This window comes from Narcine bancroftii, chromosome 1 (assembly GCF_036971445.1).
Source record: "Narcine bancroftii isolate sNarBan1 chromosome 1, sNarBan1.hap1, whole genome shotgun sequence".
NCBI classification, from domain to species: domain Eukaryota; kingdom Metazoa; phylum Chordata; class Chondrichthyes; order Torpediniformes; family Narcinidae; genus Narcine; species Narcine bancroftii.
In genome coordinates this window covers 268793732-268811094 of record NC_091469.1, presented here as the reverse complement: position 1 = coordinate 268811094, position 17363 = coordinate 268793732, and the positions used below count along the sequence as shown (strand labels likewise).

General features: G+C 41.5%; 1 protein-coding gene across 3 annotated transcripts in view; it reads left to right on the top strand.

The window, feature by feature from the left end:
* Positions 1–2353: 2353 nt before the first annotated feature.
* abcc8 (ATP-binding cassette, sub-family C (CFTR/MRP), member 8) overlaps positions 2354–17363 on the top strand; it is a 136247-nt gene continuing 121237 nt past the window's right edge. The window contains exons 1-2 of one of the 3 annotated variants that reach the window (XM_069898430.1): positions 2354–2904; positions 2995–3136. In XM_069898430.1, the coding sequence (XP_069754531.1) occupies positions 2757–2904; positions 2995–3136 (290 nt within the window). In that variant the 5' untranslated portion in view covers positions 2354–2756. The remainder of the gene's footprint in view (positions 2905–2994; positions 3137–17363) is intronic. The other 2 variants (XM_069898411.1, XM_069898420.1) reach the window with 2 other exon arrangements.

Sequence of the window (17363 nt, the reverse complement as noted above, 5' to 3'; positions counted from 1 at the left end):
CCAGGACTAGATGAGGTATACCCCATGAGAAGGGAGCGAAGAGATTGCTGGGGTGTTGACAATGATCTTTGTATCCTCCTTGGCCACAGGCAAGGTGCGTGAGGATTGGAGAAGAGCAAATGTGGTCCTCTTGTTTTTTTAAAAAATGTAATGGGGCAATTTTGAGAATTGTAGATCAGTAAGTCTTGCATCAGCAGTGTTAGGCAAACGATTGAAGAGGATACTTAAGGACATTATTTACGAGCTTTTAGAAAATACAGTCTTCTCAGGAATGGTCAGAATGGCTTTATGAGGGGAATCTCTTACCTCATGAGCATAATTCAGTATTTTAGAGGAGGTAATAAAAGAAATTGATGAAGATAAGGCAGTAGATGTGGTATATATAGATTTCAATAAGACATTTGGCATGGTTCCCCATGGGAGACTTGTTTAGAAGTGTGGATTCAGAATTGGTTTGTTTTTACAAAGCAGTGAGTAGTAGTGGATGGAAAATATTCTGCTCTGGGACCCCTGCTCTTTATGATTTTTATACATGACCTGGGTGAAGATGTAGAGGGATGGGTCAGTAAATTTGCAGATGATACGAAGATTGGAGTTGTGGATAGCGTTAAGGGTTGTTGTAGATGGAAAAGTGGCAGATGGAGCTCACTCTGGATAAGTGTGAGGTCATGTATGTCTTCAACTGGAATATATAACAGCTGATGTCACAATGAGGCTGTGGGATCACCAATTATTTCTCCTTCCCAATTGATTTTGCTCTTCTCATTGTTTTATCAGAGGAAGTGCTGATATATTTTAAAAAAAGAAATATAGGTACAGTGAACAAAAGAACTGAACCTGAGACAGATTTATTCAGTTAGAGGCCTTTTGATGCCCCATATTGTCTTGGTATTATAGACCAGTGTCACAGGTGGAAGATGTCACAGATCAGGGTTGGCAACTTTGATATTAAAACTGATTTTGCAAGGTGTGATTTGAGGTCTGAATAGGGTTGAGGAAGCAGGATGTGCCAAAAGTTGATCCGTGGTGGATTCTGTTGGGAGTGCAGGGTTTTTTTTTAAAAAAAGAGTGATTTTCTGGGAAATCAGTATAATGAAGACCAATTTCAAAAATAAATTTCCCTCGTCCCCGAACATTGTATCTTGCTGTGTCAACTTCAAAGAAATGTGTTTTTCTGGTGCCTCCTCTCATTCCCAATATTACAAAGAATGATAAAGATATTCATCACCCCTTCCTTCTCTCCCCTCAGTGTATCAAATGCTCCAAAGGAAGGTCACAAGAGTTTTAAACCTCACACCTGATATGTGATGCTTTGTTTTAACACTATGCCCAGATTGTTGAATTCAAAACATTGTCCATGTTCTACATTCATGTGCTTCCATTATTCCCTTGTCAATGATGTCCAGGCCTCCGATGATAAGTCTGGCCTGATCCAATCTCAGTTTACCGCCTGACCGAGTTACTCCTCAGGTTGGGTTGAACCTTCGCCCTTTCTCTTCATCTTCAGCTACATTTCTTCCTAAAAGTGAAACCCAATGTAATTGCACAAAACTATTGGTTTTTCTAAACAATGGATTCCTGATGATTAAGTTGATCCTTATTCTCATACTGAAGTCGGAGAATAAACGAGATGATTGCTTTCCAAGAATATAAAGTGAGGTCATGCCATTTCGAGCATTATAATCCCAAAATGACAAAACGGAGTCATCCAATTGTTTATTATTGGCAATGGGTTGGTACACGCTTGGACAGTGAGAAGGTGAACTTCAATTCAGAGTGATTGATGTGGTGAGTTAAATAGGGTAAGCGATTTAAGTGAACTTGAACCAATTCTCATGCTGACTGGGGTGGTTTGGGCCTCATCTCTTCTCCTCAAGCTACTCCTTGGTGGCATTAGGTTCCAACAGAACCTGGTAATATCTTGTATCAGTCCACACTTTCGCAACCTTGCCTGGTCCCGCATGTTCTGAAATTCCCTCCAATCAAGTCACGGGGGTCTTCTCAACGCCAACTCCCGTGGAGAGCCCCCACCACGACAACCGAGCCTGCCCCGGGGTCTGTCTTCAGCAAAATGTCCCACTTTGACATTTCCCTCCGGTTTCAACCCACCTGCAGCCGAACTCCCTCCTCTGTTCTCGCTCTGGCTCCCACACTGGGTCAAGTGAAGCTCCTCCAAACTTACCTCTGCCTTCAGGCCAACTTTCCCCCTGCTTCGATCGACATTTTTTTTAAATCACCGTATTGCACGTGGATAAAATAGTTGCCCGCCACCTTCAGGCATCGCCACCTCATTTCTCAGCACGCAGAAAGGGGAGGGGGTACCTGGATGAGCAGATGTTGCCGTGTGAATGCAGACTGCTTGCTCAAAGTAACGCCTTGAAACAAATGAGCGGGGATGCAGGAAATTCTATTGCCAGCGGCGTCAACTTTTAAGGTTTGGACGAGCATCGTCAATAATTCCGATGAATTTGCTCACTCGACGTGCTTCTGGTCAACTGCTCGCTTCGCTGAGGGTTGCAGAAGTGAGCCGGAGTGCACTGATGTCATGGCAGAAATGGATCTGGGCGCTCACTCGTCCGCAAGCTTGACGGCTCGCTGACGGACATCCTTGCCAAGGATTCCCGAGCTTGATTTTCCACCCCGAACCTTTCCGTCATGGTTCTCTGAAGATGTGCTAAAAGGGGGGAAAAAAGCAGCTCGTCCTTTTTTTTTACCCCCTTCCCCCCCTTCGATTTGCCCAGAGTCCTGCTTCGACCATGTCCTTGTCTTTTTGCGGCAACGATAACGACACGGCTGCCTACAATGTGGACGGGGGAGTGCTCAACAACGGCTGCTTCGTGGACGCTTTGAACGTGGTCCCGCATGTGCTGCTGCTCTTCATCACCTTCCCCATATTATTCATCGGTAAGCTCCATCCAGCTGCTTTGGATAAGAATGATTTGTGCCTCTGCCCTGTCGGTGTGAACTTCTGAATGAAATGTTTTGCATTTCAAGGCTGGGGAAGTCAGAGCTCCAAGGTCCACATCCACCACAGCACTTGGTTACACTTTCCTGGGCATAACTTGCGATGGATCCTGACTTTCGTCCTCTTGTTCGTCCTGGTCTGTGAAATCGCTGAGGGCATCGTTTCGGATGGGTGAGTGGACCGCGTGTGTTTTGAAACTCGTCCGCGGCTACTCCCCCCCCCCCACCCCCCACCACCTTGCTGGAGCCCTTTTCATTTTCGCAGCGTGATCCCGGGGAGAGAAAGGAGGGTCGGGGTTCCTGTGAACCCCTACTCTTCGCGTTCGTTTCTGTGAAATAACCCGCGGCTGGTACCTCCTGTGAAGGGGGGGGGGGGGGGGAGAGAAAAGGTGCCTCCGTGTCGACCTTAAAATAGACTCCAGCAGTAACATTGACGTGTTCCTTTGAATTATAAATTCCACAGCCAAATGAAAACCTGATATTCGGATACCAGTAGGACACGTCAACTCTGAAACGTTTCAAGTGACCAGTTTTTTTTTCCCTCCTGGAAGATGCATGTTGCATCTAACTCTATTGTTTGTTCAAGATCTTGGTTATGACTTTTAAACTGGTCCAAAGGATTAGAGCCTCGGGGATCCATGAGAAGCAGGCAAATTGGGTCTGATATGGGAAGTCGAGGGTGAAGGGTTATTCTTGTGATTGAACACCCATAAGCGGTACCACCTGTGTCAGTGTTAAGATCCTTGCTGTATGTTTTTGATATATGTATCAAAAAGATTATGTGGCTTAAAATTACCTTCCTCCGTCTCAACACCACACCAATGTGCATATCATCTGCAAACTTGTTAATCACACACACATATATATATATATATATATATATATACATATATATATATATATATATGTGTGTGTGTGTGTGTGTGTGTATATATATATATATATATGTATATATATGTATATGTGTGTGTGTATATATATATATATATATATATGTGTGTATATATATATGTATATGTGTGTATATATATATATATGTGTGTGTGTGTGTATATGTATATGTATGTATGTATATATGTATATATATATATATTGGTGTGGTGTTGAGACGGAGGAAGGTCATTTTAAGCCACATAATCTTTTAAAAATATCTTATTTAAAATGTTAAATCACATCGTAAAATACATTCATATATATAAGCATATTGATATCAAATTACATGTGAATATTTTCAACCTTCCCTCTCTCCCCCTTACTAAACTATTAATAATAAAAATAAAGAATAAATAAGAAAAGAATAGGAGAATGTCAATCTAAAAATATAAATCTAAATATAAATTGTGGAGCACAGGTTCGCCCATCAGACCGAATATTGTTCAATTTTTAAACCAACACTTTCTATATGGGCTCCACAATTTCAAACAGAAATGATACTTATTGCATAAATTATAAGTGTTTTTTTTTCCAAGTGGAATACATGAACGCAATTCAGCATGCCATCTCTCTAGCCCTAAATCGACATCAGATTTCCATGTAATAGCAATATATTTCTTTGAAACAGCTAAATTAATTTGTAAAAATTCTATTTGATGCATCACCAATCCCAATTTAATACAAACACTTTTAATATCTCCTAACAAAAATATCATAGGATCCATTGGAAGTGTAACTCCTAATACTTTATTCAAAAATTGTTAATTTCAAACCATGCCACGTAATCTTATTGATCATTTGGTAAGATGGACAGAGCGATGTCAGATGGGTTAGTCTCAGATCTGAATGGGGATGGGGGTGGGGGATCTCATAAGGGTGGAACATACATGGTGAATGGTAGAGGCTTAATGAGGATCAGAAATACATTGGCCTACATCCAAGAAGGTGACAGCACAGGTAGGAAAGGTAGGAAACTTGCACAGGGATTGAGAATACAGAGTTAATGAGGTTGTTGGAAAGTATTGTTTTGTCATGACTGGAGTGTTGTATGTAGTTCTGGTTGTCCCACCAGAGGAAGGATGTGATTGCACTGGAGAGTGGCCATTGACCAGGATGTTGCTTTGGATGGAGCATTTCAATCATAAATTGTTTGCCTTGGTGTTCTGGAGGCTGAAGGGGTACCTTATAGAAGTATATAAAATTAAAGGTGGGGTAAATTGCAGGAAACTTTTCACCAGAGCAGAAGGTATATAAAACGAGAGATCATAGGATCAGGGTAAGGGATAAGAAAATTAGAGGGAATCTGGGGAAGCCCAGAGAGTGTAGAATTTAGAATGCACTGGCTGGTTAGGTGGTGGAGACAAGTATACTCACAGTATTGGGGAAGTGTCCAAGAGAGAACTTGAATCTCCAGGGTACAGAAGGCTGGGAATCAAATGCTGTCCAATGGGTTTAGCTGGGAGGATGCTTACTGACGAACATGGACACTGTTGACAGAAATGCTTATTTCAGTACTGCATGACTCCATGGCTCTGATTTAGTTTTAATGTTGACATGAAGACAGAATCTCTCCAAAATGGTCAGAAGGAATATCTTGAAACTTGGAAAATAAACTACCATCTGGTTATGTTGCAAGATGCAGGAAGGACACAAAACAGTGGAGCAGCTGGCAGAGTCTCTGCCTCACAGAACGAGGTATCTGGGTACATTTCTAATATCTGATGATGTCTCGGTGGAGTTATGTCATCACGTGGGTTCCTTCCAGGAGCTGTGAGTTTTTTTTTTCCCAGATCCCAAGGATCCCAAGGATGCCACTCTCAATGTGTGGCCTAGGGAGTTGTTGTTGAGAAAGTGGTGCTTGATGGTTTGTTCGGAATTGGTTTGCTGCAGGACCTGTTTCCATGCTGTGATTCTCGAGGACTTTAAGCTAAAGGTGAACTAATTGACCTTTCACAGAGGGGTGAATATTTAAGCAAAGGTTAAACAGAAAGAAATGAAATCAATTTGTGGCCAACTGAATCACCGGGTCCATGATTTGAGTCTGTACATATGGGTTTTAGGAAGTCTCCATGTGAAATGGAAATCTCTCATACTGCTATGGACCATGGGGTAACTTCAAATCTACCAGAACTTGAGCACAAGCAAGAATTAGTTAACACCCAAACTATTGGAAAAATTTGTAACTTATGCATTTCATAACACTTCGCCTTAAAGTGTTCAAAGAAGAAGCTGAAAGAGTTGACGAATTATTAATATTTCTCACATTTAGATGCTGCAACCAAGAAAATTTAGCTTGTCTCTTGAGTATCAAGAAAGCATTAGCAGAAAAGAGCAGATAAACAGTACGGGATTCTTCTCCTGCTGGCACTATATTATTTCTTGTTAATGGAAAGTGGAGATTTTCTATACAGATTTTCAATTCAGGCTGACAGTATAATAGTAATTTTTTTTTAAATCCTGCCTGGTCTTGGGTTTTATAACAAGTTTTAAAGTGATAGGAAAAAGTTTGATTAGATGAATTACATATTGTCACAGACATTCCCTCTCTTTGATAAAATGAATGACAGCATCTGATTAGTTTCATTACTCTTTAGTTATACGAAATGCACAACGAGACCAATTTCTCAACTGACCAGTAAAATTTTTGTGCGTATTTTTAACACGGAATTTGTGCCTGTTTCGCAAATCCCTAGTGTTTTATCCTTTATTTTACAACTGTAACTTGATATTTGTCATTCAGAATTAGTCTGTGAATATTTACAATGGAAATGTTGGTTGTTGACATACAATATGTCGGATAATAAATACATAGCAGCAGTTATCATATCTTAGTGGTTTGAGTATTCCAGGAAGCAGTGAAGGAACAGTCTTGGTCACCTCTCAGGTTCCCAGAAAATGTTTATGGGCTTTGCAGTGGCTATTGCCTGTTGTTAAGCAATAGAAAGGAAAGTGACAATGAGATTTAAATTCCAAATAAAAACAAAATAAAGATTGGAATAGAAAGATGAGATTAAGAAAAAAAAGTTAAAGGAGACAGAGAAAATAAATGCAAAACAGTGAAGGTTCAGTAAAAAAAAATCCACATTATTTCACTTCTGAATCATGAATGAAAAATTAAATTTTCAGAGCCAGGAGCGTTGATTGGCATTGACTCCAATGTGTCAGGCTTCAAAGCTCAACTATTCTGGAACATAGCAGGTTCAGCTTTGCTAGGGGTCAATAGTAAGACCATAAGACATAGGAACAGAAATGGGCTACTCAGCCCATCCAGTCTGCCCTGTGTGGTGGTACACCACCAGCCTACTGCAGGGAGCAACCTCTGCACCTGCAGAAGAGTAAGGGGACAGGACAACACCTGGCTGGCTGTCAATCAGTCGGCCTAAATGGATCAAGCCCCACCCGGTCAGGTGTCAATCACCCCTCCGGGTATAAGCCTGTGCCGGCCTCCCGAGGCCTCACACTGAGTTGCTGCAGCCACAGCCAGCCTGGCTATGTGGAGGTTTTTGTGGATTAAAGCCTGTTGTTCAGTTTTTACCTTGTGTATGTCTGATTCTGTCTAACAGCGCACCACACCCTGCCATTTAATTATAAGCTGATCCATTTCCCCACTCTACCCCACTACCTAGCTTTCTCCCCATAACCTTTGATGCCCTGGCCAATCAAGAACATATCAATCTCTGTCTTAAATATACCCAATGACCTAGTCTGCACAATCCCCTATGGCAACAAATTCCACAGATTTACCACCCTCTGGCTGAAAAAATTACTACACATTTTTGTACTAAGTGGACACCCTTCAATCCTGAAGTTGTGCCGTCTTGTCCTAGACTCTCCCACCATGGGAAACAACCTTTCTACTTCTACTCAGTCCATGCCTTTCAAAATGTTTCATTGAGATCTATCCATCTCGTTCTCTTGAATTCCATCGAATACTGGCCAAGAGCTGTCAAATGCTCTTGATATGAAAACCTTTCCAGATTTCAGATTTATTTTGAGAGTATATTCCTGTACATGACATCACATACAACTCGGAGGTTCTTTTTTCTGTGGGCAAGTCAGAATTACCTGTCACACTTTCCCCCTTTAAAGGGGATACCACTGATTGGTAATGCAAAAAAAAAACTTTTAATGTCTGTCTCTAATTTTAGATGTGGTTGAAAACTGGAATTTATTGATTAAACTTCCCTACTATGACAATGAAAACTATTAGACTCACTGTTACTATTCACACCAAATTCAAACCTTTATATACAGATATATATTGTGCATTAATTAGTGTATTTGAGTGGCATGGGCTCGTGGACTCGAAGGACATGAAACCCTGCTGTAGCACAAAATTAACTTTTTAAAAATTTAAACTAAAGACTGTCTTGATGAAGGGTCTTGATTCAATATTAATAATTGATTTTCCTCCCAGCGATGCTGCTGAACCCATTGAGCTCCTTCTGCAGATTGTTTTTTGTTGTTGCTTGGAATACAGTAAAATCTGGTGTTAATGTTTGCTTTTGCAAAAATGATAATTCCAGTACCTTATCAGTACAACGGCATTCCGGTTATAATGCAATTTCTTGTTACCTTGTGGGGGGGGGGGGGTCACTGGAATATTAAACACATGATTAATCATCTGATAGTGTTGCTTTTAATATCAGTGTTGAGGTCAGTAACTCTTAATATCATATATTTTGCATCGCATTTGCTCAGTCTGAAACAAAAATCTTGAACAGAGCCTTGCTTTTGATAGTCAAATTCTGTTTTATTACCTAGAAACATTTTGCTGAAAATGTAATTTGGGGCTAGATCAATGCAACAGAAAGAGACCCCCATATATTTTGAAAGATTGGAGGAAACCTGAGCCCCTGAAGGAAACCCACACAGACAGGGGGAGAAGGTACAAACTCCTTAACAGACAGCACCGGATTCAGTCCCAGGTCGCTAGTGCTGTTACAGCATTGTGCTTACCTCTACACTAACCTTGCTGTCACATATGTGGTGTTTGCTCATTCCCTTCATAACCATACAGGTTTCCTCCTAGTGCTCTGATTTCTCTCGCTCATCTCAAAGACCTGCTGATGGGTAAATTGGCCCCTGAAAATTACCATAGATGAAAAAGAGTGAAAATGGAGTTGATGAGTATGTGAAACAGGCTAAGTTGCTGGAATGTAGGAAATGCCAGAGTCAGACAGCAGAGAAACAGACTCTTAGGCCAGCCGTAATTGATCATCAGATATCCCTCGATATTAATCCCATTTACCAACACAACCTCACCAACTCCTGAGACACGGTGTTCCAGATCCCAAATGCCCTCTGGAGAGATAAAGTTCTTTTAATTTTAATTTTTTTTACATGATAAGAGCCAATTCCGGCTATTGAAACCTGTGCCGTTTAACTCCACCCAATTAACCTACAACCACATATGCTTTTGGAGAGTGGGAGGAAAACACCCAGGTAAAACCCACGCAGGACACAGGGAGAAGAAACAAAATCTTTACAGACAGCACCAGACTTGAACATGGGTTGATTGTACTGTAATAGCATTGCACTAACCACAACAATAAAATCATATCCAAACCTCTTTGCCCTTCCCTTTAACCCAGGGGTGTCAAACTCAAATTCACAGAGGGCCAAAATTAAAAACTTGAACTAAGTCATGGGCCAAACTAAATATTTATTGAAAATTTTCAACAACATCTGCATGTTTTCTTCTTTCAACATATGTAATGTTAAACTTTTTCTTATTAAAATAAATGTTTAATAATAGTTTTGGTTAAACTCTTTCCAGAAGAAGCATTAACAAATGAGAAATAAAATATTCAATAAATAATATTTCTCTATAGCGTTTAAGCTCCTTTTAAATGTATTTTTTTTCACAAGCCAACAAGTCAAAAAAATAACAACTTGCTTCAATGACAAACAGGTTTGTCTTTTAAAATGATGAACATATAGTCTCCCTCCCACCTGTCTTGAAAGGTCCTGTTTCCTGTCTTTTGTTTGGCCATTTTCCGTAAGGGGTTTATTACATGTGAGTTGGGCGACAGGTCGCAGATGCTAATGAAAGGAAAAAGAGGAGGTGGGGGCGATTAGCGGGCTGACGGGCCGGCGCCAACGTATTTGCAAAGCATTCTGAGATTTGTAGTATTAGCTGTGCATGCACTATACTGGCACGGCGGCCAACGGGCCAGCTCTAATACATATTTGATATGATCTTGCGGGCCAAATATAATTATATCATGGGCCAAATTTGGCCCGTGGGCCTGAGTTTGACATGTGTGCTTTAACCTATAAACTGTAATTTCAAGAAGCTCTGGAACACAGTGATTGAGGAGTTGGTGGTGGCCTTCTCCACACTGGATAAACTAGAATGCAGACTGGGAGATCACTTCGGTGTGCACCTTTGTTCTCTCCGTATCAGTGACAGGGATCTCCCAGTGGCCAACCATTTCAATTCTGCGCCCCACTCCCATGCTGACATGCCTGACCATGACCTCATATGCTGTCAAACCCAGACCACCCATAAATTGGAGAAATAACACCTAATTTTCCGTCTGGACCCTCTCCAACCAGACGCCATTATCATTGACCTCCATTTTCTGCTAGCTCACTCTCCGTTTTCACTCTCTTCCCCATCCCTCTGTCATCTTTCCTCCAGCTGTCTACCACCTTTCATCTCCATTGATAGAGCCAACTTCCTCCCCTTCTTTGCTGTTGTGCCCTCCTTCCCTTGTCCACCTTTTACCTCCTAACATGTGGGCCCCTTCAACCCCCCACCATTTTGTTCGGATGCCTGCCTACAAATTGGCTCATACCTTAATGAAGGGCTGAAGCCAAAAACGTATCTTTATTTTTTGCTCTATAAAGTACACTGTTTGACCTGCTGAGTTTCTGCCATGTTGCATTTTTACTTCAATCACAGTGTCTTGAAACTTTCTTCAGGCAGCTCTATTCATGAGAAAAGTTTCTTATCATCGGTCCTCAGTATGGCCTATGCAATTTTCTGTATCTCGATCAGGTTACCCCCACCCCCCCTCCACTAAGGAACACCATCGTAGCCTAACCTGTCTCCTCGTATCTTGAATGCTCCAGCCCAGTTAACATTCAATAAAAGTTACCAGAATTTCCCTGCACTGTAAGTTGGCTTATGAAGTCAAATATATTAAAATTCCATGACCCACTGTCTAACTATTTAGTTATCCCAATTATTGGAAAGACACAGAGTTCTGCAGATGCTGGAATCTGAAGATAAACACAATTATGCTTGGAGAACTCAACATCTGGATCACTGGCGCCCTGATTTTAGTGGTCCCATGCACTCAAGTTCCCTGGTTCTATGCTCCTTTTCCTCTCACCAAGGACACAGTTTCCATGCTCTCTTTCAACTCATTGGGTCGCTGGTTCCCAGATTGCCTTTCAATCATCAGGGCCCAGGTTCCCCTGCTCACTTCCTCTCATCAGGGCCCCAGTTCTTGTGCTTCCTTTCACTCTCTAGAACCTTGGTCTGGCATTCTAATGCATTCAGCAGCGCCATAATTCCCATCCTCCCTTTCATTTCTTGAGGCTCCGGTTCCCACACTCATTTTTTTTTACTCATCAGTATTGTGGTTCCTACACTCGCATTCCACTCACTGGCGTCCTGGTCATCTAGATTTCTTCCACTCACTAAGGCCCATGTTCTTGTGCTTTCTTTTCACTGATAAGGGCCTGAGTTCTTGTACTCTTTATATCAATCAGGGCCCTATTTTTGAAACTCAGTTCACCAAGGCCCTGGTTCCAACATTCTCTATATATTCAACTGGGCCTGGTTCCCACACTCTCTATATATTTATCAAGGCCCTGGTTCCCATACTCTCTCTATATTCACCAGGGCTCTGGTTCACACACTCCCTTTTTATTCCTCCCACACTTCACAATGTATGAGATTTGTTTGTTAATTGGTGTATTTGGGGGAGTGTAGGGTTGTGGACTGGAATGGCCTGTTACCATGCTGTATGCCTAAATTTAAATGTAAAATTTTAACCCTCCACTATCACTCTTTGCCTCATGTTATCAACCATGTATTGGATCCAGTTTGCAAAGTTACTCTGAGTCTCCCTGGCTCTTGTCAAGCGCTTTCCCAAAATCCATGTGGATCAAAGCAACTGCACTGTCCTCAATAATACTTCTTGTCATCTTTTTGAAAAATTCTGTCAAATTGGTGGACAGAATCTCCCCTTCTCTCACTCGGTCTAAGCAAATACAAACCTTCTCCAATGATGCCAGAAATCTTCCTGCAAGGGTAGTGATTCCTGCCATTCAGTTAACTAGAACCACACCAGAAGCAGTCACAATGTTTCAGGGATCCAAATACTTTCACCCTGCAATATCTTTTTAACCAATTAGTTGCTTTTTTTTGTATTTATCTCTGATTTCGTAATGCACACATGACTTATGACCATAATTAGGACTGAAGGATTAGTCGTATCTCAAAATGGAAGCAAGCTGGAATTTTGTCCATGTGCATGGAGTACTGAAATCTTAAAGCAAACATTTTAATCAAATCTTTTTTTCATTGTAGATTTGACGATAACAACTTCAAGCTTCATGAATTTGTTGATCATCCTTGGTGAATCTTTCCACATTCTGGTCTGTGCTTACTTTGTTAGTTGGCATCCCAGGGTCCATAGAGTGGGCGTGGTCATCTTGATTCCTGTGCACGTGCACAAGTTTTCAGTTGGTGCATATGTGAAAAGTTTGGTATTGGAGTTTGGTTGCCGCATGCGTGAGAGTTAAGCACCCTAACATATATTTAATTTGCACCCTTAACTCTCACGCTTGCTTCAACCAAACTCCAATACGCAAATCCACCGTGCAAGCACCAACCAAAATCCAATATGTGAACCCAACATGCATAAACAAACCAAAGACTCGCGCATGCACACAGGAATCAAGATGGCCACGCCCAGCCTATGGACCCCAGGACGCCGACTAACAAAGCAAGTGCGCACATTTTGGCTTTTACATGTGAATTTTATCTTTTTTTAAAATTTTGATCATATCTCAGATGGACGTAAGTAGTATACGTCACAATTCGCAGAGTACCTATAGTGGTAATTTGGAGATTATTGCTTTTAAACTTTTGCTTTTTAATCTCATCCTTAATAATCTTCCTCCTGAATTTCACCATTTTTACATACATCATTGCCACAAATAAGTTCTTCTCCCTTAAATATCCCATCGGCTGACAGTGACATGCTTAATCCTAACACGATGAAAGCTGGAAAGCCTTTCTTCCCCCTATCTACTGAATCCTTTTTTCACTATAGTTTTCCTGTCCTTTCTACTTCTACCCCAAAATGCTGAGCCTGCCACAGCACAACGAATTGCCTGTAGAACCATCACTATATCTGACACTCAGAGCTCCATGGATTGGGGAATCTGGTGCCCTCGGGCAATTCCTGCACCATATGCCTGGTCTTCTTGCTTTTCCTAGCTGGCAGCCATTCCCTCCTGAAATGTGCTTTAACATAACGCTCAGCTGTACAAATGTGCTCAGGTCAAGTCAACTTTTAGCCCCACGTCTAAAATAAATCCATTGAGCTCTTCCAGTTGATGACATTTCCTTTGTTCGGTTCTTGCTGATGTAAGAATCAGCCTGAAGTCCAAGTGGTGCAGGATGTACGTTCAACCAGGCAGAAGAAATTAGTTCAAGCCTATGTTATCTAAAATAAAAGCTAAAGATGCATTACCTCTCTCACATTCTACTTCCATAATAGTAGCCTGGTTTTTAGTTCATTTCATTTGTTTCAGTACATTTGAAAAAGACAGGGCACAGAATGATTTGCCTGGATTGATTAATAGAAAGGAGAAGACTGAATTAATAATAATGTCTTGTTTTGATCCAGATGTCCTTAGAAAAACAGAAATGGGGAAGTTACAATCTGGAAGGTATAGAAGGCCTAAAGAACAACAGTAGTAATGAATTGCTTCAGGTCACTCCAATAAAACCTAGGAATGATGGAAAAACCTACAGAATGGACATGAGTTAAGATGAGTTTTGGCAATGTGGTCAGTCTATGACTTGATAATTCTGTCTCTGAAATTTAAATTACAAAACAATGTCCATCTGGTTAAGATACTGTCCTTGTCATTGTACCTGGCTAATAGAAGACACACCAGGCACTACTATCCAACCAGACAGTTTCACTATCCGTAGACTGGAACTGAACTCAGATTCTGGAAAAGGGAGAGGTGATGGTGTGTGCTCTTTCATTAATACTGGGTAGTGCACAGACATTGGAGTTATGTCAACCTCCTACTCTACTGCCTTAGAGTAACTAAATGAAGACCCCAAGAGTACTCATCTGTGATTCTCACCGGAGTTTATATTCCTCCTGATGCCGATTGCAAGCAGGCCCTCGCGGAGCTGCATGATGTGGTCAGTAAACAAGACACGGCCCAGCCTGACATACTACAAATCTTAGTCGGCGACTTTAACCATGCCTGCATCAAGAAAACCTTGCCTAACTACCACCAGCTTGTAATCTGCTGTACCAGAGGTCCCAGCACACTTGATCACTGCTACACTAAGATAAGGAAGGCCTACTGTTCTTTCTCAAAACTGCACTTCTGATCACCTGGCTGTGCTCCTTCTGCCTTCCTTCATACAGACAAAACCTCAAAAGTGAGGTTCCGGAGGTTAGGACAGCTAGAAAGTGGTCAGAGGAGGCTGAAGAATGGTTACAGGGCTTCCTCGAGTCAGTGGATTGGGCAGTGTTCAGGAACTTTGCTGAGAATCTGAACAAATACCCCGATGCTGTCGCACACTTTATCAAAACAGCTGTGGATGAGCGTGTCCCCACAAAATCATTCAGGGTTTTACTCAACCAGAAGCCCTGAATGAACAATGAAATCCGGAACCTGCTGAGAACCAGATCACAAGCATGTGGAGATCCAAATCAGTAAGGCAGGAGCAGGTATGACCTGCGGAAAGCTATCTCCCAGGAAAAGTGGAGATTCCTGATGAAAATGGAAACAACAAGGGATATGTGACAGTTGTGGCAGGGCCTAAAAGTCATAACCTGTTATAAAACCAAATCCAGTAAAGTAGCTGACGGCAAAGCTTCTCTCCCAGAGGAATTCAACACCTTCTAAACCTCATTTGACAACAGTAAACAGTGAAGAGCCACCCCTCTGCTCCCCCATGACCCCTGATGATCCCATCCTGACTGTATCTGAAGGTGACATGCGTGCTGCCTTCAGGAGAGTGTATCCGATGAAGTACTTGGCCGAGTATTAAAGATCTGTGCTGATCAAGCTATTCATGGATATCTTCAATATCTCACTCTAGTAGGGCATGGTATCCACCTGTTTCAAATAGGCGTCAATCATACCGATGTCCAAGAAGAGTGCAATGACCTGCCTTAACGACAATGACCAGTTGCACTTAAATCAACAGTGATGAAGTGTTTTGAAAGGCTGGTGTTGAATCATATCAGCTCCTGTTTGAGGAGTGACATGGATCCATTCCAGTTTGCATATCGTAGAAACAAGTTGATACACTATCAATAACTTCAAAAGACTGGAAGTTACCAAATGGTAGGCTTTTATTCCCATAAGTCTGAACATGTACCGATGTTGCTGGCCCAATTCTAGGGTTCGTACTGGAGGTCAACTTGGGTGTAACCACCTTTATTAGGGAATTCCAAGGGAAGGAGTCACAGGCTTAGTCAGCCAGACACACAGAGACAATACAAATGGAACAAATAGCATTACCCTGGTATCACCACACAGGTCTATGGAGGATGCCATCTCACTGGCTCTACACAAAGCCCTGCAACACCTGGACAGCAAAGATGCATACATCAGGATGCTCTTTTTTTATTGACTACTGTTCGGCATTTAACACTATCATCCCCTCAAAACTGATCAGCAAACACCCCACTGCATAATTGGATTTCCTCACCTCCAGACCACAATCAGCTAAGATTGGTAAGAACTTCTCCACAATCTCCATCAGTACCAGAGCACCACAGGGCTGTGTTCTTAGCCCCCTGCTCTACTCATTTTACACCTATGACTGCGCAGCTCGGTACCACAAGAACACCATCTACAAATTTGCCAACGATACTTCAATAGTGGGTTGTATAAAGGAAGGGGATGAGTCAGCGTACAGGATGGAGATTGAAAACTTGGCTGAATGGTGACCAACAATGACCTTGCACTAAATATCACCAAAACCAAGGAGCTGATTGTTGACCTCAGGAAGGGAAATCCAATGATCATTGAAGGGTCAGAGGTGAACAGTTTTTAAATTGATGTAATGTAACTCGTATTGTGGTTTAAAATTAATAAATAATTTTTTTTTTTAAAAGAATCAGAGGTGGAGAGGGTCAGCAAATTTGGGTTCTTGGGAGTCACTATCTTGGAGGATCTTTCCTGGACCCAACACACCAATGACATCATAAAGAAAGCACATCAGTACCCCTACTTCCTCAGGAGTTTGCGGAGATTTGGTGTAACACCAGAAACCCTGGCAAATTTCTACAGATGTGTGATAGAAAGTGTGCTAACTGGCTGCATCACAGTCTGGTATGGGAACACCAAGACCTCTGAGAGTGAAGCCCTCCAAAAGGTAATGGACACGGCCCAGGATATTACAGGCAAAACCCTCCCCACTATCGAGTACATCGACAGGGAACACTGCCTTCAGAGGACAGCAGCAATCATCAAAGACCCACACCACCCAGCACATTGCTGCCATCAGGAAAGAGGTATAGGTGCCACAAGACTCGCATCACCAGGTGCAGGAACAGCTGCTACCCCTCCACCATCAGACTCCTCAATGACAAACTCAATCAGACTCTTACTTATGCACTTTATTGATTGATTTTCTTTGTTCACCCTGTATTACACAGTCAATTTGTTTACATTTGTTATCCGTTTCCAGTTCTTTTATTTATTTACATGTTTTCACTGTTTATTTTTGCACAACTCATTAGTGGCATTTCTGCTGGGCCCAATGGAAAAATGAATCTTAGGGTTGTATGATGTGTGATATCATGTATGTACTCTGACAAAAAAAGATCTAAAATTTGAAATCAAAAAACTGAAATCTGTAATTTTCCATTCTAAAGATGTAACATTCCATTGCTGTTAATTAAGTTTGAAACCACATCTCCTTTATATATTCCCTCTCATAAAATTCTCAACTGTGAAGCAGGAAAAAAAAGGCCTAAAGTATTTTAATATCAGTATGGCAGACGCCATACAGATATCTTAATTATCTTGTCATTTAAGACTGGACAATCTGATCTATCTTACTGAGACGAGGGGAAGAGATCAGACATATCTGAATCTCAAAGATTGGGTGTGTAGTGTATTAATGTTATAGTTATGCACATTAATTCTCACTTCTTTACTACACTTTGCTTTTCACTGCAGAAATCTTTGACCTTTGACTGAAATTCTTGATGTTTTGTTGCATAGAATGTTGT